The sequence below is a fragment of the Oncorhynchus nerka genome, linkage group LG2 (genome assembly GCF_034236695.1).
Source record: "Oncorhynchus nerka isolate Pitt River linkage group LG2, Oner_Uvic_2.0, whole genome shotgun sequence".
Classification (NCBI taxonomy): Eukaryota; Metazoa; Chordata; class Actinopteri; order Salmoniformes; family Salmonidae; genus Oncorhynchus; species Oncorhynchus nerka.
In genome coordinates, this window is record NC_088397.1 from 31,325,102 (window position 1) to 31,349,323 (window position 24,222).

At 42.3% G+C, this 24,222-nt stretch overlaps 1 protein-coding gene across 1 annotated transcript in view; it reads right to left on the bottom strand.

Moving 5' to 3' along the window:
* The window catches only part of LOC115134294 (parathyroid hormone 2 receptor-like), a 42,364-nt gene extending 23,647 nt beyond the window's left edge, over positions 1–18,717 (bottom strand). Inside the window, exons 1-6 of the mRNA XM_029668117.2 lie at positions 18,512–18,717; positions 16,900–16,999; positions 7,850–7,960; positions 6,646–6,767; positions 2,632–2,729; positions 597–780 (exon numbers count right to left, since the gene is read on the bottom strand). Of these exons, the coding sequence (XP_029523977.1) occupies positions 597–780; positions 2,632–2,729; positions 6,646–6,767; positions 7,850–7,960; positions 16,900–16,999; positions 18,512–18,619 (723 nt within the window). The 5' untranslated portion in view covers positions 18,620–18,717. The remainder of the gene's footprint in view (positions 1–596; positions 781–2,631; positions 2,730–6,645; positions 6,768–7,849; positions 7,961–16,899; positions 17,000–18,511) is intronic.
* Positions 18,718–24,222: the final 5,505 nt, after the last annotated feature.

Genomic DNA, 24,222 nt, shown 5'->3' on the forward strand with positions numbered 1-24,222 from the left:
CTGGTTGAAATAGTTGTTTTGAAATAGTTGTTTTTTTATGGGGCTCTATCCTCAGATAATCGCATTGTATTCTTTCGCAAGTAAATCCTTTTTTAAATCTGACAACGCAGTTGGATTAGCAAGACTCTAGGTTTTCGAAACATGTGAGACACTTGTATTTTCATGAATGTTTAATATGACTATTTATGTAGCGATCAACACTTTTTTGGTTACTACATGATTCCATATCTGTGGGACTCCAAGGGTCAAGGGTCTGAATACTTTCCGAAAGCACTGTATATTTATACTCCGGACTCCAATATTGACCACCCTAATATTTCTATATTCCTTAATTCCGTTCTTTTACATATGTGTGTATTGTTGTGTATTGTCAGATATTACTACACTGTTGGAGCTAGGAACTCAAGCATTTCGCTACACCCACAATAACATCTGCTAAATATGTGTATGCGATCAATATAATTTGATTTCGATTTTCTTTTATTCAATGTTTATTCATCAACCCCGCTATGTTGTGCAAGCCTTTAAGTTTGAGTGCACTTCATACAACAAACAAACTGACCTTGAGTTGAAGGGAAGAACATTACAGTACTCACAAACTGGGAGTTGTCAAGGGGCATAGCAGAGATGGTCTTGTAGTTGTCCATGAGCGCTGTGTCAAACTCCTGCAGACCTCCGTTGGTGTGGACCACCTTGTCTTTGACAAAGATGCTGACGGCACGCAGCATGAAGGACACGAACAGGTGCATGTGGATGTAGTTCCTAGTGCAGTGGAGGCGTCTGCATGGCAGGTGTAAAACACTCAAGGCTCAACAATCACTATATTCGTCCAATGAAATGTATTTTATAAAAACCCTTTCACATCAAGCAGTTGTCATATCGTGCTTTACCCAGCCTGGAACCCCAAAGAGAAAGCAAAGCAGTTGCAAAAGGACAGTGGCTAAGAAAAACTAAGTAGAAACCTAAGAGAAATTCTAAACATTGACATGTTTGTTTCGGCATTCAAACCTAGTTTGTGTTGAAAGCAATGTGGAAATGTACAGTTAATACACATACATTATAAAAACCTAACTGCATTGAAGACAATAACCTGAATTGAGTAAAATACCCTAAATTCCACGTTTTTAAAATCACAATGGTTCACCGCAAATCAGCTTCCCGCAGATCATTTGAGTTTGTTTTACAGTGTACGGTGGTTTTTTCAACGGCATCTGTGTTGAAATACTGAGGGAAGATTGAGAGTAAGACGTCCTTCTCTAACCGCATTCATAATACTGACAGCTCATAATGAAAAGCATCGATTTGTTGGATTCACGTCTCCAACTCAACCAACTAAATCTAGTCTAATTAAACTTTAAATGCACACGAAATAAAAGTTTCATTTGATTTAGGTCCTATTCTTTAACTTGTACAAAGGAGTGTTTTACTCTGTTATTAGGGGATCATGACAGTCCTATTCTTTACATTTGATTCTAGGTTGAGTTGGAAACATGAATCCATGTCATGTCAATGATTCATTTGTAGACAAAAATAGAATTAGTGGCACAATTCAGTTTTTGCAATACAGTAAATAGCGGTATGTTGTGATATGTTGGATTCAGGACTCCAACTAAACCAACATTAAAAGTTAAAGAATAAGATTAAGCCAGTGGCTCAGATGAAACTATCCAAACATTAGATATCCTTTTAAAATGTGGATATTTAGCTGTATTGTCAATCAAACACAATTGAATAATAATTTTCTAATATAGTAAATAGCCTAGAGTTAAGGCTATCTTACAAACTAATGTAGCAGTGTTTATTCAAACTTAAAATGAGTAACATGTTGAGGTTAGCCTAAGAAAGTGTTCATGGTCAAAATAGCATGCAAAGGTTGCAGGTCTGTGGAGAGCTTTACAATTGCTATAATAATCTGTGCAGAATCTTGATCAGCATTGACCACTTGCTTGCACATGTACTTATATTGCAATCTCAACTGTTATCGAGGTCATTTGGTTGTGCTATTAGATGAAGCACAGTGACAACACATTAAGTTGTTGTACAAATACAAAATATCTGACATTGTGTTCCCGTTTGAACTTTGTTGTGCTTTAAAATGGTCGAAAGCGTAGTGATAACACATTCAGGTGACAACTAAAAATCTAACATTGTTTTTCCATTGGAATTTAGTTGTGGTTTTAGATGGTTGAAAGCAGAGTGATAACACATTGGGAATTCAACAAACCTCTGGCAGTTTTTTTTTTTGAGCGGGTGAATAAAGATTGAAATCTCGTTGAGAATTTGGAGATGAGTCAAGAGGATGGCCAGGATATTTGTTTTTACTTCTCATTTACATGCGTGACTGTTTTTGGAAAATGGTGAAGAACAGCTGAGGCTTAGTGCTGTATGACCTCGGTGCCATTTACACAGGTGGATAGAGCAGCACATAGAAATATATGGATGAGCAAAGACCGAGTGGCATACATCTGCGTCCCAATATATGTCCTTTCTCCCAAGGTCTGCACTTGTTCACTTCCTTTCATAGACCGAAAGGAAATGACTGGTATAACGCAAACTATATTTGTGGGAAGGAGCGCACAACTGCACACTTCTGGAGAAAGGACCAATCGTTGGAACACAAGGCTGTCTTACCTGAAGTAGCCTATGATGATAATGGCCCCAAGAAGAGAGATGAAGGACAGTGCATATCCAATGGTGTACATGACGTACAGCCGTTCAAAGAAGTCCTCCTAGAGAGAAATGGATATGTTATAGGCCTGCTACACTGTTTACATTACATTTACATTACATTTAAGTCATTTAGCAGACACTCTTATCCAGAGCGACTTACAAATTGGTGCTTTCACCTTATGACATCCAGTGGAACAGCCACTTTACAATAGTGCATCTAGGTCTTTTAAGGGGGGGGGGGGTGAGAAGGATTACTTTATCCTATCCTAGGTATTCCTTAAAGAGGTGGGGTTTCAGGTGTCTCCGGAAGGTGGTGATTGACTCCGCTGTCCTGGCGTCGTGAGGGAGTTTGTTCCACCATTGGGGGGCCAGAGCAGCGAACAGTTTTGACTGGGCTGAGCGGGAACTGTACTTCCTCAGTGGTAGGGAGGCGAGCAGGCCAGAGGTGGATGAACGCAGTGCCCTTGTTTGGGTGTAGGGCCTGATCAGAGCCTGGAGGTACTGAGGTGCCGTTCCCCTCACAGCACCGTAGGCAAGCACCATGGTCTTGTAGCGGATGCGAGCTTCAACTGGAAGCCAGTGGAGAGAGCGGAGGAGCGGGGTGATGTGAGAGAACTTGGGAAGGTTGAACACCAGACGGGCTGCGGCGTTCTGGATGAGTTGTAGGGGTTTAATGGCACAGGCAGGGAGCCCAGCCAACAGCGAGTTGCAGTAATCCAGACGGGAGATGACAAGTGCCTGGATTAGGACCTGCGCTGCTTCCTGTGTGAGGCAGGGTCGTACTCTGCGGATGTTGTAGAGCATGAACCTACAAGAACGGGCCACCGCCTTGATGTTAGTTGAGAACGACAGGGTGTTGTCCAGGATCACGCCAAGGTTCTTAGCGCTCTGGGAGGAGGACACAATGGAGTTGTCAACCGTGATGGCGAGATCATGGAACGGGCAGTCCTTCCCCGGGAGGAAGAGCAGCTCCGTCTTGCCGAGGTTCAGCTTGAGGTGATGATCCGTCATCCACACTGATATGTCTGCCAGACATGCAGAGATGCGATTCGCCACCTGGTCGTCAGAAGGGGGAAAGGAGAAGATTAATTGTGTGTCATCTGCATAGCAATGATAGGAGAGACCATGTGAGGTTATGACAGAGCCAAGTGACTTGGTGTATAGCGAGAATAGGAGAGGGCCTAGAACAGAGCCCTGGGGACACCAGTGGTGAGAGCACGTGGTGAGGAGACGGATTCTCGCCACGCCACCTGGTAGGAGCGACCTGTCAGGTAGGACGCAATCCAAGCGTGGGCCGCGCCGGAGATGCCCAACTCGGAGAGGGTGGAGAGGAGGATCTGATGGTTCACAGTATCGAAGGCAGCCGATAGGTCTAGAAGGATGAGAGCAGAGGAGAGAGTTAGCTTTAGCAGTGCGGAGCGCCTCCGTGATACAGAGAAGAGCAGTCTCAGTTGAATGACTAGTCTTGAAACCTGACTGATTTGGATCAAGAAGGTCATTCTGAGAGAGATAGCGGGAGAGCTGGCCAAGGACGGCACGTTCAAGAGTTTTGGAGAGAAAAGAAAGAAGGGATACTGGTCTGTAGTTGTTGACATCGGAGGGATCGAGTGTAGGTTTTTTCAGAAGGGGTGCAACTCTCGCTCTCTTGAAGACGGAAGGGACGTAGCCAGCGGTCAGGGATGAGTTGATGAGCGAGGTGAGGTAAGGGAGAAGGTCACCGGAGATGGTCTGGAGAAGAGAGGAGGGGATAGGGTCAAGCGGGCAGGTTGTTGGGCGGCCGGCCGTCACAAGACGCGAGATGTCATCTGGAGAGAGAGGGGAGAAAGAGGTCAGAGCACAGGGTAGGGCAGTGTGAGCAGAACCAGCGGTGTCGTTTGACTTAGCAAACGAGGATCGGATGTCGTCGACCTTCTTTTCAAAATGGTTGACGAAGTCATCTGCAGAGAGGGAGGAGGGGGAGGGGGAGGAGGATTCAAGAGGGAGGAGAAGGTGGCAAAGAGCTTCCTAGGGTTAGAGGCAGATGCTTGGAATTTAGAGTGGTAGAAAGTGGCTTTAGCAGCAGAGACAGAGGAGGAAAATGTAGAGAGGAGGGAGTGAAAGGATGCCAGGTCCGCAGGGAGGCGAGTTTTCCTCCATTTCCGCTCGGCTGCCCGGAGCCCTGTTCTGTGAGCTCGCAATGAGTCGTCGAGCCACGGAGCGGGAGGGAGGACCGAGCCGGCCTGGAGGATAGGGGACATAGAGAGTCAAAGGATGCAGAAAGGGAGGAGAGGAGGGTTGAGGAGGCAGAATCAGGAGATAGGTTGGAGAAGGTTTGAGCAGAGGGAAGAGATGATAGGATGGAAGAGGAGAGAGTAGCGGGGGAGAGAGTGCGAAGGTTGGGACGGCGCGATACCATCCGAGTAGGGGCAGTGTGGGAAGTGTTGGATGAGAGCGAGAGGGAAAAGGATACAAGGTAGTGGTCGGAGACTTGGAGGGAGTTGCAATGAGGTTAGTGGAGGAACAGCATCTAGTAAAGATGAGGTCGAGCGTATTGCCTGCCTTGTGAGTAGGGGGAAGGTGAGAGGGTGAGGTCAAAAGAGGAGAGGAGTGGAAAGAAGGAGGCAGAGAGGAATGAGTCAAAGGTAGACGTGGGGAGGTTAAAGTCGCCCAGAACTGTGAGAGGTGAGCCGTCCTCAGGAAAGGAGCTTATCAAGGCATCAAGCTCATTGATGAACTCTCCGAGGAACCTGGAGGGCGATAAATGATAAGGATGTTAAGCTTGAAAGGGCTGGTAACTGTGACAGCATGGAATTCAAAGGAGGCGATAGACAGATGGGTAAGGGGAGAAAGAGAGAATGACCACTTGGGAGAGATGAGGATCCCGGTGCCACCACCCCGCTGACCAGAAGCTCTCGGGTGTGCGAGAGCACGTGGGCGGACGAAGAGAGAGCAGTAGGAGTAGCGGTGTTGTCTGTGGTGATCCATGTTTCCGTCAGAGCCAAGAAGTCGAGGGACTGGAGGGAGGCATAGGCTGAGATGAACTCTGCCTTGTTGGCCGCAGATCGGCAGTTCCAGAGGCTACCGGAGACCTGGAACTCCACGTGGGTCGTGCGCGCTGGGACCACCAGATTAGGGTGGCCGCGGCCATGCGGTGTGGAGCGTTTGTATGGTCTGTGCAGAGAGGAGAGAACAGGGATAGACAGACACATAGTTGACAGGCTAGAGAAGAGGCTACGCTAATGCAGAGGAGATTGGAATGACAAGTGGACTACACGTCTCGAATGTTCAGAAAGTTAAGCTTACGTAGCAAGAATCTAATTGACTAAAATGATTAAAATGATACAGTACTGCTGAGGTAGGCTAGCTGCGTTGTTGACACTACCCTAATCAAGTCGTTCCGTTGAGTGTGAAGTTTCTACAATGCTGCTTTTCGGGGGCTAGCTGGCTAGCTAGCAGTGTTGGTTACGTTACGTTGCGTTAGGAGAACGACAATAGCTGGCTAGCTAACCTAGAAAATCGCTCTAGACTACACAATTATCTTTGAAACAAAGACGGCTATGTAGCTAGCTATGTAGCTAGCTACGATCAAACAAATCACACCGTTGGGACTGTAATGAAATGAAATGAAAATGTGATACTACCTGTGGAGCGAAGCGGAATGCGACCGGAATGCGAAAGTTCTATTCAGTAGACGTTGGCTGGCTATTGGTTAGCTAGGAGTGTCTCCTACGTTAAGGACGACAAAATAGCTGGCTAGCTAACCTCGGTAAATTAAGATAATCACTCTAAGACTACACACTCTAACTACACAATTTTTACGCCGGGAAAAAGTTAGGTTTTTAGCTTCCATGCTAGCTGCCTGTGCTCCCGACGCCCCAGTGTAGCTCCGCTGTTAGCATGAGTCAGAGCAACTCAAGCATTGTCATGAGTCAAGTCTGCAACCACAACCATGTTAATTGGAGTCTTAGGTGTGACTGAAGTGGTGATTGGGATTACCTTTTCCTCCTCTTGACCAGGTAAAAGGAATTTTAAGCAGTCGGAATAATTGGACCATGTTCGGTTCAACCCCTCCACAGAAACCCAGGAACCGTTGACATCACACTTCCTGTATGCATGACCTGGACATACACACAGACACAGGCACAGACACCACACACGCACACAGACACCACACACACACACACACACGCGCACACACACACACACACACGGTCTGGTCATTAACATTGCAGCATACAGTTAACTGCCAAAACGAAGGAAACACCAACATAAAGTGTCTTAATAGGGTGTTGGGCCGCCACGAGCCAGAACAGCTTCAATGCACCTTGGAGTGGATTCTGCAAGTGACTGGAACTCTATATGAGGGATTCGACACCATTCTTCAATGAGAAATTCTACAATTGTGTTTTGTTGATGGTGGTAGAAAGCGTGGTCTCTGGCACCGCTCCAGAATCTCCCATAAGTGTTCAATTGGGTTGAAGTCTGGTGACTGAGACGGCCACGGGATATGGTTTACATCGTTTTCATGCTCATCAAACCATTCAATACGTCAAATCCATTACATGTACATTGCTTGTCTCCATATAATGACCACATAATGCAACACACAGGATTTTAACACAATGGTACTGCAGTTAAAACGGTATTCAGTATATTCAATTGTTACCATGGGCCAGATTTACTAAGGGTTTGCACCAGCTCAGAAGTAAAACATTGAAGCTAGAATCCTCATTTCAAACAACAACAAAGTGGGTCACCCCGCCTCTGTTCCCCCCGGGGATACGGTTGAGCTTGAACAACCCAGCAGCGTCACAGTTCTTGACACAAACTGGTGCGCCTGGCAACTACTACCATACCCCGTTCAAAGGCAATTACATTTTTTTTTGTCTTGCCCATTTCACCCTCTCAATGGCACACATACACAATCCAGGTCTCAATTGTCCCAAGGCTTAAATCTTTATTTAACATGTCTCCTCCCTCCTCATCTACACTGATTGAAGTGGATTTAACAAGTTACATAAAGAAGGGATCAAAGCATTCACCTGGATTCACCTGGTAGCGTCATGGAAAGAGCGGGTGTTCTTAAAATGTTCCGTATACTCAGTGTACATCCCCCCTCCAGAAAAGTGCAAACTTTGCACCCAGTGCAAACACCTAATAAATATGGCCCCATGAGTATAGCCTATCTGTACCCCAATACCTTGATGGTTGAAGTCGTAGATGTAGCTGGGGCAGGGGACCTTGGTTAGCGCTCCGGGGGATCCCTGAGGCCAACAGATCAGACCATCCCAGCCAGGGGCACAAAGGTCATCTGGATACATAGTGGGAAAGGGGAGTTAGGTAATATAAGTGGTGGGCACCAATACTGAATTAAATATATAGATTTCACTTGATACCGATATGAGCAATTCATATTGTGATATTGGTTTATTTGTGTTTGATACCGATATGAGCAATTCATATTGTGATATTGGTTTATTTGTGTTTGATACCGATATGAGCAATTCATATTGTGATATTGGTTTATTTGTGTTTGATACCGATATGAGCAATTCATATTGTGATATTGGTTTATTTGTGTTTGATACCGATATGAGCAATTCATATTGTGATATTGGTTTATTTGTGTTTGATATCTGGAAGGCATATTATGATATTGGTTTATCCTTCCTGTTATTTTACACTCTTATGTAAAAACCAATACTGTACATGTTCCTGCATGAACAAACCCCTCTCACAGACCTTCTCACTGGCTCTCAACTTAGTGACTTAATTGCCTGTGATAAATTGGCTTATTTAAACTGTAGGTTTAGGCTCCCAGAACATTCATATATGGTCCAATGAGTAATCAGAAAGCACTTGTCTGGACTTGGAAGTGAACAGAGAAAAAAAAAGGTTTTTATAAAACCTAAAATCTTCACAATTACAAACATCAATATATGTGATGTAGATATTTTAGGCTTTTACTTTCATAAGTGACATTATTTGGACATTGTGTTAGAGGGTATCGTCATCAAAGGAACGGAGGCTCCCAGGCCAAATATCATGGCCACTCCCTTAGGATAAATCTGAACTTAAAAGAAATCATTGCTATTGAACTCTAGGCATTATCATTGAAAGGTTTCATTGACTTGTTGCTTTTGTGCCTGTCAATGGTAAGTGCTGGTGATCTTGCAGACACTGGACATTGATCCACTCAATTTAAGAAAGGGCAAATATCCAGCAGTGTGCACTCAGTCCACATCATCAATGAAACAAGCTGAAGAAGGATCAATTTACTACATATCGGCTCCATGGACAAAAACTCTTTCTCCCACTATGTATATTTAAACCTCCGCTCCCTTGATTAAACACATTTCTAATATTAATCTATATTCCATGATGAGAGTGTGAGATGGAAAGACAAAGCTTATGAGTCACTCATTAGCGACAAGTGCAAAAACATTGCTCATAGTCATTACAGCTATATATACACACACACCATCTGTCCACCAGATGAGTAGGCTAGTGGGAGAGCACTAGGAGTAATAGGTTGTCGTCTTTTGTCAGCTAGCCCTCCTGATGGTTCAGTGAAACAAGTGACTAGGGTGGGAGTGCGTCACAAATGGCACCCTATTCCCTTTATAGTGCACTACCTTTAGTGCCATTTGGGATGCAAGCTGAGACTAAGTAATAAAGACCTAAGACTGAGAAAAAATAAGAAGTAAATAGATTTAAATAAATTAATATATCTTATGATTGCAATTAGGGTTGCACATTTTCAGGAATGTTCAGAGGTGGAAACTTTCAGTGGGAATTAACGGGAATATATGGGAATTAATATCAATATCATTTAAATGTAGATGTTTTTTGCATTGGATATATTTACCATATATGGAGACAGAAACATAAACCCTTTACCTTATCATAAGTAGACAATTGCAAATGATTAAATCCTTCAAATAGAAATAAAAACAATTTAGTTACGAATTGAACTTTAATTAAATGAGTTGCCTCTTCACATGGGATGATTTCACTGAACAACAAAAGAAAGGGAATATTGAATGATCCCCAATGAGCCATCGCATCTCCCAAAAACATTTTCAATATACATCTGTAAAATGATAGTCCAGAAACTAAAGCTTTGGTCGTCTTCCTCTCATGCTTCCATGTCTTCTCCCCGGACCTCAATGTCCACCTCATCTTCACGGTCACTTTCCAACCTTGTTGAGGATAGCTCGTTGTCAGGCTCAAAAAGCCTCAAATTTGCCAGGATGGCCACCAATTTCTCAACCCTTGTATTGGTCAGCTTCTTGCGTGCTTTGGTGGGTGCGTTCCCAAACAAGGACCAGTTGCGCTCCGAAGCGGCTGATGTTGGTGGGATTTAGAGGATGATGGAGGCAACAGGTGACAGAGCCTCAGATCCACAAAGTCCCTTCTACCAGGTGGCTGATGAGATATGTTCCCACGACTGCCATATTGCATCTTCATCCCAAAGCCCTTGTTAGGAAGTGTACTTCGCCAGACTGCCAAGAACCTTGCCCCCATCCAGGCTAAGGTGACGAGACACAGTAGTGATGACACCATAGGCCTTGTTGATCTCTGGACCAGACAGGATGCTCTTGCCAGCATACTTGGGGTCCAACATGTATGCTGTGGCGTGTATGGGCTTCAGGCAGAAGTCTTCATGCTTTGTGATGCATTTCAGAACTGCAGTTTCCTCTGCTTGGAGCAACAGTGAAGTGGGCAGGGCAGTACAAATGTCGTCTTACATCTATAAGCAGAGTCTGAACATCAGACAGGATCGCTTAGTCTCCCTGAATCCGTGCAATGGCTACTGTTGTAGGTTTCAGGAGTTTCAGGCTGCTTACCACTCTCTCCAAAAATAGATCATCCTGGAGGATCCTCTTGATGGGGCTGTCCATATCGGCATTTCTTGGAGAGACTCCTTCTTCTCCAGGAGACTGTCAAACATGATGACAACACCACCCCAATGGGTGTTGCTGGGCAGCTTCAATGTGGTGCTCTTATTCTTCTCACTTTACTTGGTGAGGTAGATTGCTGCTATAACTTGATGACCCTTCACATACCTAACCATTTCCTTGGCTCTCTTGTAGAGTGTATACATCGTTTTCAGGGCCATGATGTCCTTGAGGAGCAGATTCAATGCATGAGCAGCACAGCCAATTGGTGTGATGTGAGGTTAAAACTCCACTTTAGACCAAGCAGCCTTCATGGTCACAGCATTGTTTGTCACCAGTGCAAAAACCTTCTGCGGTCCAAGGTCATCATCTGCATCTCTCTGACTACGTTCCTCTATTGAGTAAAAAAAAACTTCAGATTCCAGGAGGACCATGAACTGTTGCTATTGATAAGGTCTAATTCATAATTTTCAACTCGAATAGAAGTAGAGGAACTTTTGTCAGAGGATGCTTGTTGTGAGCGCTGAGGGAACTTTATGCACTTGCCAAGATGATTCTGCATCTTTGTTGTATTCTTCACATATGATTTGGCATAGTATTTGCAAATGTACACAGCTTTTCCTTCAACATTAGCTGCAGTGAAATGTCTCCACACATCAGATAGTGCCCGTGGCATTTTCCTGTAAAGATTAGAAAAAAATTGTAAAAACACAAAACAAATACAATTCCATGTACAGATAAATAGTTAAGCAGTTAGATTAAACAACTCCTTTTAAGACAAATGTTTTAAAATGAAACATGTATGGAAACAGGTGAATTAACACTCCTCAGTTAACAGGCTCAAGCAAGCTAAACCCCACATGGTAGCAAAAACTAACTAGCAGAAATTGTTTACAAGTTTAAAAAATATTTAAACACACCTTGTTGTAGGCTACAATTTAATAGTTAACAAAAAAATAATGTAATATAAAATATATTCACCCCACCCAGTATTGTAATCTAAACTTACCAGAAAGCATGTAGTCCTTGGCTCAGACAGTGTAGTAGTGTGGGCTCAATAGCATCTCATACTTGTGAATCAGCTGTACATGTGATGGAAGAATGCACTGTGCATGCAAAGGGTTGTAATTCCATTGAATTGTGGATAGTTTAACCAACATATGCCACATGACCTAGACTTGCCTTATGTGCTTCCCACAAAAAATGTTTCACTGTTTATAAGCTAACTTTTTTGATGAATTTAAGCAAAATTCCCAGGCCTAACTTCCCATGGAAAATTTCCAGAAACCCCCCGGAAATTTACCGGAAAGTTTCCAACCCTAATTGCAATCCAGGTCTAAATAGTAGATATTTGTATATTTCAGTGTCTCAGCTGCAGTAGCCTTCCTATTATGCGTATGATGTCATACTTCATTATCTCAGAGCCAAATTGGATCTGATTATAGCTGGGTTGAGTCACATTATCATTTGAGACATCAAAGCACGTTGTATTGATTTAAACTGACAGACAGGAAATGTGCCATATTGGGGTTTGGGACCACTTTGGGACCACTTGCCAGGTGGGTCCCATGTGCAGACACTGTGAAATACCTTAAAGGTGGAACTGACTTTTTTTTTTTTAACTACTTTGAAGACATGAAACCGACAATGATAATATCAGTCAAAAATATCAAATTCCCAGTTTATCCTTCAAAACCAATTTCATGAAGTTTTAAAAATAGGTTCTATTTGACTCAAAATTCCATGAAGTAGAAAGTAAGGCATTGTTGGCAGAATAAATGGACGCAGTTCAATGCATGATTAATATAATTTACAAATAGCAATATTTTTGGAATTACAAATAAATGTACCTGGTTGTAAAGCACAGATGGCCTGGTACATTGTTTGTTGCCTCCACCCATTTGGGATGTTTCAGTTTCAACGACCCAATATTTTGAACAAAAACAGATGACTAACTAAGGCTGGGAATGTCAATACAATCAAACTAGCAAGGACAGTGATCACACGTCAGTCATAACGTGGCCAATAGGCTAGCACGTGTGTCAAACAAGGCCTTCAGACCGAATAGGACGCACAAGCGAGTATAAATGAGTCAACAGTTGAGACATCTGGTTTATGACATTTTGGCATGATGCGCTCAAAATCGGTGAATTCAACTTCAATATCTGATTTTCCTCTTGAAAATGTCCATAGGCCTACTGTATTAAACCAAGTTTCTAATTAATGGACTAAATAAATTATAAACAAAAAAACATGTTTTTACTAATGGGTTTTCAGTACATAAAATGTGTCGGGAAAATTGCCACTGTATATTTGGCCTGGTAAATGAGGAAATCCTTTATTTCAGGTGTACAGAATGATTCTGAAATACTGTAGATACATCCGTCCTTAGTCTGCTCAATTACCAGGCTTGAAGTGAACTCCGACCTTTGATAACACCGAGGGAGAGGTAATAGGATGGCTAATGATGGATGCAACTGAGATCAGGTGCGTGAGTGATCTTAGCCCGTATTGACGGTTGAACGAGAGATCACTGGGCAGTAATGATTAGAATTGGGCCATTGCCTTTAAAGGAACAATCTCAGAATCAAAACAACAAAGCCATATAATTGCTTTATATCCTACATTTAAAGCCTCAAATGGAATGAACCAATCAATCCCAGATTGCCCCATTTAAAATTGAAAAGGGAACACAGTCTTATAGGGGAACAGAATTATCTGTTATCATTTAGATCTGGGTTAAATTATCTGGAAAAACCAAATACAACAGACAAATACACCACTGATTGAGGGGAAGTGGGGTTATATAATGTTTGTATTTTTTATTTATTTTACTCCTATGAAAGGCAGAATATCATTTAGCCAATAAGTGGTGTCATTGATGTGATTTCAGTAACATTTTAAGGGGCCATAATAAACCATGTATTCAGCATTTATAAAAATTGTGTGTCCACCATTTATTAATCATTTACTCACATTTATAAACTGTAATGGGAATTTTTATGTTTGTGCTTTTCTTATAACAAATGTCTGTCTTTTATTCATGTGCTGTTCTAAGAACCAATTTCTGTGTTCATGCAAGTGGCTGACTGTACAAATCCTCACTATCAGTAGCTGCATTTTGGCAGTACGCCCAGACCGTGTTTTGAGAACAAACTAAAGATCTCGGCTTCAAGGTCTCAGCTAAGAGAGAAAGAAGCCTCGTGGGGTATTGGTCTGTCACACGTTTGGAACCGGTATTGGTCGGTCACATGAATGAAACAAAACGGTAATGATTAAGTAATTATGCTAAATCATGCAAATATAACTTGTCTGCGTATAGCCGTATATAAGACAACTGCTGGGTCTGCCCAGGGAGAGCTGCTGATTGATATGTGTACTATGGTGCATTGAATTGGTTGGTACCTCTCCAGCGTGCTGACAATAAAACATTGATTCATTTAAGATTGACTTTGAGGTGTCCCTGTGTAAGAATTTCCACGACAAAACCATTTACTAATGATTAGTAAAGTCCTTTTGCAGTCCCTAATCTAAAGTGAGCACTATTTATAGTTTATAAATGTTGAGAGACCAGTGTAATTTCTCACAAATAGATGCATGCCTTTGGTAAACATTCCAGCAGTACCTGGTAAAAGAATAAGCACGCAACACAGGATGTTTAAGGAAATATACTACGTATACACAAAAGTATGTGGACACCCCTTCAAATTAGTGGATTCGGTTATTTCAGCAACACCCATTGCTGACAGGTGTATAAAACCGAGCACACAGCCATGCAATCTCCATAGAGAAACATTTGCAGTAGAATGGCCTTACTATAGGATGCCACCTTTCCAACAAGTCAATTCGTCAAATTTGTGCCCTGCTAGAGCTGCCTGGGTCAACTGTAAGTGCTGATATTGTAAAGTGGAAACGTCTAAGAGCAACAACGGCTCAGCAGCAAAGTGGTAGGCCACACAAGCTCACAGAACGGGACCGTCAAGTGCTGAAGCGCGTAAAGATCATCTGTCCTCAGTTGCAGCACTCACTACCAAGATCCAAACTGCCTCTGGAAGCAATGTCAGTACAAGAACTGTTCGTGTGTAACGGATGTGAAACGGCTAGCTGAGTTAGCGGTGCGCGCTAAATAGCGTTTCAATCGGTGACGTCACTTGCTCTGAGACCTTGAAGTAGTAGTTCCCCTTGCTCTGCAAGGGCCGTGGCTTTTGTGGAGCGATGGGTAACGATGCTTCGTGGGTGACTGTTGTTGATGTGTGCAGAGGGTCCCTGGTTCGCGCCCGGTTATGGGCGAGGGGACGGCCTAAAGTTATACTGTTACATGTGCAGCCGCAAATAAGCCTAAGATCCCCATGCGCAATGCCAAGTGTCAGCTGGAGTGGTGTAAATCTCACCGCCATTGGACTCTGAAGCAGTTGAAACGCGTTCTCTGGAGTGAAGAATCACGCTTCAACATCTGGCAGTCTGGCGGACGAAGCTGGCGGCTACCAGGAGAACGATACCTACCATAGTGACAACTGTAAAGTTTGGTGAAGGAGGAATAATGGTCTGGGGCTGTTTTTCATGGTTCGGCCTAGGCCCTTTAGTTCCACTGAAGAGAAATCTTAACGCTACAACATACAATGACATTCTAGACGATTCTGTATTTCCAACTTTGTGGCAAACAGTTTGGAGAAGGCCTTTTCCTGTTCCGGCATGACAAGTGAGGTCCATACGGAAATGGTTTGTCGAGATCGGTGTGGAAGAACTTGACTGGCCTGCACAGAGCCCTGACCTCAACCCCATTGAACACTTTTGGGATGAATTGGAACTCCGACTGCAAGCCAGGCCTTAATCGCCCAACATCAGTGCCCGACATCACTAATGCTCTTGTGGCTGAATGGAAGCAAGTCCACACACTTTTGGTCATGTTGTGTGTGTGTGTATTATATATATATATATATATATATATATACATACATACACACACACACACACACACACACGCGTGAATAACTAGCTAACTAACCTTTATAAACGTGGGAATAATGATTACTAAATGGTGGGCAAACTATTTGTAAATGCCTTATAAATGTTTTATAATGGACCCTTAAAATAAAGTGTTACAGTAATTTCTGCATATCTCAGAGTATATAGCAAACTGTATTTTCATAATGCCTCCCAGTGAAACCATAAGACTTCCATCATGACTAAATTTGGATGGGCATCAGAAGCTGGTCTGTTTTTCTAAGTAGCCAGGATTTACTTACTATAGACTGTCACCAAACAATAAACACACTAATTATCCATTATGCTCCAATATCTGTTTACGTTCTGACATTTCTAATCTCCCACCTGGTTTTAACGATTGGTAGATTCTGGATCAAACACACAAAGCGCTTTGTTTTTATCCAGCTCTCACACTGCTACAGAATGTGGGCGGACACACGGAGGATAATAGCATGGAGTGCAGCAGCCAGAAAGAGAAACAACCGCAGGGTTGGGGCTGGCAAATTGGCACAGATTCAAATTAATGGAATAAATCCTCCTTTCAGCACCCACAGATTCCGTGGCTAGGGAGAGACACAGCATAATATCTGTGATCTTAAGTCATCTTTGTCTAATCAAACTGCAGTGGTAGTCCAAGTAAATAAAGGCTTTTCAAGAAGTGCCTCCCTCCGCTCTTCAAGAGTGCCTATATGAGAACACTAAAATTGATTTTTCGAAATGTTTTTAGTGGTTGCCATAATCCCAGTTATTTTCCCAAAGACCACTTCTGCCAATTGTAGTTTTCATCCATACTGTATTGAAAGTTGTCTCAAGTTACCGCAATTAAAAATATATTATAATAATTCGGGGGGGGGGGGGTGAGAAATAATTTGGATAAATATCAGAATACACATTTTTTGCATGAAGTATTGCTCAGTTCAGTAAATCGCATGTTGAGCATTGACTGACAATGTGAGAAATGCAAGGAGTTCAGCGTTGTCAGTGTACATGCAACAGCACCACATCCAGTCTCTTTCACCAACTCCAACCTCTGACTGAGTGAAGCCTGGGAGAACGTGGAGCAGGCTAGTGTTTGCCCGTCCCTCAAAACCCAAACCCCTTTTCCAATACGCGGGAGACGAAAACACGTTAAGTCATGGGATTTGGTCTCTCCAGGCGGGATTGAAGTATGGCGGGCTGCTACGGTTACCATAAAGGTCTGTCTGGATCCACCCGGAAACACGCTGGCCAATGGGGCTCTGCTAAAGCGAGGTAGACCAATCATCTGCTTAGTGGGTACCGATTACACAAACAAACAAAAGGTTGTAAATGACCTATGCTGCCCAAAGAGTAAAATGATGTACGTAAGTCAGTGTTTGCCCACCTGCAGGGTTGTGTGTGGAGATGTTCTGATGACACGCGACTTTGACATCATACAGCAGGTACATCTGCTCCTGTGCTGTGAGGCCGACCTCTGGATGAACCTGCGGAGTAGATTGCAGCATTGATTCCAAAAAGTTGCCCCTTAGATGCTGATCTTTGGTCAGTTTAGAATTTCCCCCCGCTAATAGTTAAGGGTAGGATTGGGGAGGGCAAGCTGATCCTAGATCTGCACCTAGGGGAATCTTCACCCCGGAGGTCATTTTGAGCTCAAACATAACGAGGAGAAATGGTAAAGTGGCTTTGATATAAACTTTGATAAAAATCTAAAAGGTCATATTGACAATGACATATACTGTAGCATAACACACTTCATAAATAAAACAGATGTCATATACATTTGGCACACAGTAAGCAATCGCCACACGCTGACGCACTGTGCTCATACTTCCGCCTCATTTAAATGCATTCAAGGAGAAAGTGGATGTTGAGTACTAGTCAACAATGAATATGCAAACATTGACTGATGAGTACAGAAGTGGGCATGTCTGAACATATGCATGACAGAATACATTTTCACATGAAATAGCACCAATATAAAGAAACATTATGTGTGTGTGTGTGTGTGTGTAGGGGGGGTCCATCTTAGTTTTACCATTATTTACAGAAGAAGTATTTTAAAAGATAGACTGGGAGGAAAGGGTATAGGAGTAGAGGAATATAGGGGATTGTAGATGCAAGACAAAAGCAACCAAATGCATTATGCCAAGAACTTTGTCAACTAGACTTGCAATAGCCTGCCTAAACATAGGCTAATAAATGTTTTACTAGTTGAATGGTGCATTTCTAACATCCCTTCTCATTTAACCCTCACCCCATACCTACATCCTAATATACACGGAGTGTACAAAACCTTTGGAACATTTACTGTAACTCAGCAGACGCTCTTATCCGGAGCAATTAGGGTTAACACCTTCCTAATATTGATTTGCACCCCTTTCGCCGCCAGAACAGTCTCAAATCGTCGGGGCATGGACTCTACTAGGGTGTCACAAGCGTTGCACAGGGATGCTGGCCCATGTTGACTCCAACATGGCTGGATGTCCTTTCGGTGTTGGACCATTTTTGATACACACGGGAAACTGTTTAGCGTGAAAAATCCGACCGCGTTGCAGTTCTTGACACACACAAACAGGCACCTACTACCATAATATACCCCGTTCAAAGGAACTTAAAAATGCTGTCTTGCCCATTCACCCTCTGAATGGCACACATACACAATCCATGTCTCATTTGTTTAATGGCCCGTTAATTAACCTGTCTCCTCCCCTTCATCTACACTGATTGACATCAATAAGAGATCATAGCTTTCACCTGGATTCACCTGGTCAGTCTGTCGTGGAAAGAGCAGTTGTTCCTAGTGTTTTGTACACTCTGTGTCTGTAATCTAGCATCATGTTGCTTGTAGCCTATGTAAAATGGTCATGCAAATTCCATATGTGTGTGGTTTATTATATACACAGTGTAGGCTCCTGTAACAAAACAGGGGGAAACCCTAGATTCATTATTCCACAAAAAATACAAAACAATATTACTCAATCGTCTAGTCTACTTACCTGTGCGTAAACATGTAGGTAAATTACATTCCAGCATAAAATAAACTTCGCAAAGTTACGCAGAAGTATTGTATTCATTCTGCAGATCATTGGTGGACAGCGTTGCATATAGAGGATTCGATCAACTCCAAAATCAGCTGTGTTTCAGGTGTTGTGTCAAACTCGACTGGACGTGGTTCTCCTTCCTGTAGTCTACTCTGTGCGTATTTCCATCCGACGCTCTTGAAGTCTGTTGAAAGAGGATGTCAGGAGAAAAGGGCGCAGGAATAGTGTAGGCTTGGTCAGCGTTTTGGTGTCATCTGTCTGAAATAAGGATGTAGCATAAACTTGTTCAAAACGTTTATTGATCATTTGTGGACCTTGAAATAGATAGGCTATATGACTGGCCTTTCAGGCTACTTGTGTCCTGTAGTTTCTCTCTGAAACACACAATTTTAGTAGGCTAAATTTGCTTTACAGAGACAATTTGGGCATGTTGTCTCTTCTGTGGGCCATGAGCGTTAAAAATGCCACATTGTTATTTTTTTAAACACGAATACTCATTATGTTCAAAAAGTCGCAAGAAAATTCCAACCAGAATTATCCATAGGCTAGAAAAAAATCGAGTTTGCGCCTGATAACCAAAATAACTATTACTCTCTACTGTAGCCTAGCTAACCTACCTATAAACTGCATTTCCCGTTTGCACGTGAGTAATGTCGCTATCTATCCGTAGTCATGAAATCTTACGGTGTGGGAAGGGATGTCCGCAGCGGTCTGCAGTGTGTGTGTGTGTATGTTCGCCCATAAGCGTCCAAAAAACGAATTTTCTAATTAAAAATGAATGCATTTTGAGACATTTTGAGTGTCTTAACGAAATTACACAAGAAATGTATGCATTTAGAGAATAATATTGTTTGCAATTATTGTTCATGTTGAATCTTGGTCAGACTCAGAGTTTGTCAGATTTTCTGTGTGAACAGGTTACAGCGTTGAGAAATCTTTAAAGCTACAGTCTGTGATTGGCATTACATCAATTGTTTTAATTTGAAATTAATGATAAAGCCATTGTTTCTTGACGAATATAACTCATGATCTTAGATCAACTGTTTTACCCCATCAGAACCCAAATCATAAGGTAACTAGATAACCAATAACCTGACTAGATCATAAAGGAACAATTTTCCAGACAGAGGTTTGAGTTTACGAATTTACGGTTTATTAACCCAACTTCACACAGGCTACTGTTTGGACGTAGCCCACGCCAAATAAATGAAGAATACCCTATAAAATAACCGTGACCTTCTCTTGTGAAGACCAGACATAAGAGAGAGAACAATGGCTAAACCTGATCTTAACTTCCAATGCTCCATCCCCCTGCCCAACCCGCCTCCGCCAACCATCAGGATGCCCGGCATCAGAACATTCCAGACATTCCCGTGATTGGCAGATAGCAGGTTGATTGGCATGTTGGACCCTGCGAACACTGGGTGCTGGTACGTACAACACAATCAACTAACCTAACACATAACTCACAGCTGTCTGTGCGGGTCACTACAATAACATGTATTAAACACTGTATAGCTTCAAAACATGGTTTAAACTATCATTTTGATCTCATGGATGGTCAGTCCTTGCATTCCTATCTCTGTCGTGGTCACTTAACCATGTTAAATTACCCATGAGCACCCTAGACCTTAACCGGCACCCAAGACCCGCTACAATTTAAAATTGCGATCATTTTAAATTTTACAATTTAATGATCGCTCCAACAGATCCACGGACGACACAATCGTCATTGCACTAAACACTGACCCATCCCAGCTGGACAAGAGAAATACCTATGTAAGAATGCTGTTCATTGACTAGAGCTCAGTCTTAAACCCCATAGTGCCCTCCGAGCTCATCACTAAGCTCAGGGTCCTGGGTCTGAACCCCTCCCTGTGCAACTGGGTCCCGGACTTCCTAATGGGCCAATTTATTCGAGGTACTCCTCACTCTTTTGTTTGGGTTTCAACCCTGTGTTTTGTATACGTGTTTGTTTGGTCTTCGTCCCTGTTCCTTTACACGGCACACTGTAATTATGGTCAATAAAAAAAACTATTCCTGCACCTATCTCCCGATCCCTTTATACCAACGTGACACACACCTGTTAATTGAAATGCATTCCAGGTGACTACCTCATGAAGCTGGTTGAGAGAATGCCAAGAGTGTGCAAAGCTGTCAAGGCAAAGCTTGGCTACTTTGAAGAATCTCAAATCTATTTTGATTTGTCTAACACTTTTTTGGTTACTACATGGTTCCATGTGTTATTTCATAGTTTTGATGTCTTTATTATTCTACAATGTAGAAAACAGTAAAAATAAAGAAAAACCCTTGGATGAGTAGGTGTGTCCAAACTTTTGACTGGTACTGTATGTAAATGTATATTCCAGTTTCTGACGTTATTTCTGATATTTCTTAATTTCTATTTATTTTTCTGGAATACGTGTGTATTGTTTCTTAATGACATTTTCATTGCTAGGTATTACTGCACGGTTGGAGCTAGAAACACAAGCATTTCGCTGCACCTGCAATATCTACAAATCTGTGTATTCGACCAATAAAATTTGATTTGAGCACCAACATGTGCCGTTTAGAAGAGCATATAATATTTGGTGTGAAATGAAAGCTAAGATTCTATATTTGAGGGAAATGAAGGCATAGATACATTTTTCAACCATTTTCCATCTTAAAAATGTCTGGTTACAAAAATGGAAAAGGAGTATTAGAAATCATCTACTAGAAGTCTTAAAATGTATTAGAAATACATAAAAACACAATCTTGAAGGCCCCTGCATACTAATATCATAATTTATACTTCGTTTTGCAGAAACTATTTGCCTTCTGTAGGTTTAAGAAATATTGTCTAGTTTCTGTTACCTTCATTCTGTTACCGGGTGTTGAGTCAACTTCACTTACTGTAGTTCAATAAACAAAATAGATTTTTTTTCAAACTCAAGGTGTCATATCGTAGCTGACACTCCACTTTTTCTGCAGACATCCTTGAATCTTTATTCAGAGTAGATATTTAAGAGTTTTTGGAAAATGTGACCAGGTAGAAAACAGGGAGATTTTACTGTCATTCTGTTGCCAAGCTTTGCATGTGCACTGTTTCTCAAGTAAACGTGTTAAGTAAAATTATTAAAGTAGACTTCTGCATACTGTCTACAGTGCCTTCAGAAAGTATTCAAACTCCTTGACTTTTTCCATTTTGTTGTGCTATAGCCTGAATTTAAAATGGACACAATTTTGATTTTGTGGCACTGGCCTACACACAATACCCCATAATGTCTAATTGGAAATATGCTTTTACAAATTAATTAAAAAAGAAAAGCTGAAATTTCTTAAGTATTTAACCCCTTTTATATGACAAGCCTAAATAAGTTCAGGAGTAAAAATGTGCTTAAAAAGTCACATAATAAATTGCATGGACTCACTCTGTGTGCAATAATAGTGTTAAACATGATTTTTGAATGACTACCTCATCTCTGTACACATACAATTTTCTGTAAGGTCCCTCAGCCGAGCAGTGACTTTCAAACACAGATTTAACGACAAAGACCAGGGAAGTTTTCCAATTCCTCACAAAGAAGGGCACCTATTGGTAGATGGGTAAACATTTAAAAAAGCAGACATTGCATATCCCTTTGGGCATGGTGAAGTTATTCATTACACTTTTGATGACGTATCAATACACCCAGTCACGACAAAGATACAGGCGTCTTTCCTAACTCAGTTCCCGGAGAGGAAGGAAACCGCTCAGGGATTTCACCATGAGGCCAATGGTGACTTTAAAACAGTTACAGAGTTTAATGGATGTGATGGGAGAAAATGGATGATGGGAGAAAATGGATGATGGAATCAACAACATTGTAGTTGCTCCTCAATACTAACCCAAATGACAGAGTGAAAAGAAGGAAGCCTGTACAGAGTAAAAATATTCCAAAACATGCCTCATGTTTGCAATAAGGAACTAAAGTAAAATTGCAAAAAAATGTGGCAAAGATATTAACTTTATGTCCTGAATACAAAATATTATGTTTGGGTCAAATCCAAGAGTGGTACACATCACTGAGTACCACTTCATTCTTTCAAGCATAGTGGTGGCTGCATCATGTTATGGGTATGCCGGTCATCAGCAAGAACTAGGGAGTTTGTTTTTGTTGAATAAAAATAAATGGAATAGAGCTAAGCACAGGCAAAATATGTGAGGAAAAGCTGGTTGAGTCTGCTTTCTGGGAGACAAATGCACCTTTCAGCAGGACAATAGCCTAAAACACAAATCCAAATATACACTGGAGTTGCTTACCAAGGCAACTTTGAATATTCATGAGTTGCCTAGTTACAGTTTTGACTTAAATTGGCTTGAACATCTATGGTATGTCTGTCCAGCAATGATCAACAACGAACTTGGCAGACCTTATTCCAACATGTATTGATTCAGGGGAGCAAATTAGATATATTTCTGTATTTAATTTTCAATACATTTGCTAACATTTAGATGTCAAAGTGAGGAATATTTTTAAACTTTGCAATCAATGGTTTTTGCATGGCATACATTTTAGAGTGAAAAGAGGAGTCTCAGCTTCACTGTTACCTTGGAGATGGCCTCTATATTGTGAGAGCGGTTAAATTTCCCCAGCCCTACGGCTGTTTACCAAGTCCGGAGCATTTATACAACTGACAACATCTGAACCAGTCCAGCAGAGATTACTCAAGAATTTTTATGATGGTATTTTTAAAAAACTTTGTTAGCCAGGTACAGACCTCAGAGTATAGGAAAATTTGGTCTTGGAGTTTTTTTATAGTTCCCTTTTAGATCTGGGAGGCCAAGTAGGTATATCCAATAAAACTGTATGTATCCCTCCAGGGGCACTTAAGGTAAACCCGTTACAAGTACAATATCACAATCAACACCACACCCTCCAAATAAAAAATGCAATACACAACAGACCTCATTCCCCAATACAATACACCCCCCCCCCCCCCCCAACAATAGATAATACACAATACAATATCGTATTAATATAATTCCTTATCATTTATCGCCCTCCAGGTTCCCTCGGAGAGTTCATCAATGAGCTTGATGCCTTGATAAGCTCCTTTCCTGAGGATGGCTCACCTCTCACAGTTCTGGGCGACTTTAACCTCCCCACGTCTACCTTTGACTCATTCCTCTCTGCCTCCTTCTTTCCACTCCTCTTTTTTGACCTCACCCTCTCACCTTCCCCCTCTACTCACAAGGCAGGCAATACGCTCGACCTCATCTTTACTAGATGCTGTTCTTCCACTAACCTCACTGCAACTCCCCTCCAAGTCTCCGACCACTACCTTGTATCCTTTTCCTCTTGCTCTCATCCAACACTTCCCACACTGCCCCTACTCGGATGGTATCGCGCCGTCCCAATCTTCGCTCTCTATCCCCAGCTACTCTCTCCTCTTCCATCCTATCATCTCTTCCCTCTGCTCAAACCTTCTCCAACCTATCTCCTGATTCTGCCTCCTCAACCCTCCTCTCCTCCCTTTCTGCATCCCTTGATTCTCTATGTCCCCTATCCTCCAGGCCGGCTCGGTCCTCCCCTCCTGCTCCGTGGCTCGACGACTCATTGCGAGCTCACAGAACAGGGCTCCGGGCAGCCGAGCGGAAATGGAGGAAAACTCGCCTCCCTGCGGACCTGGCATCCTTTCAC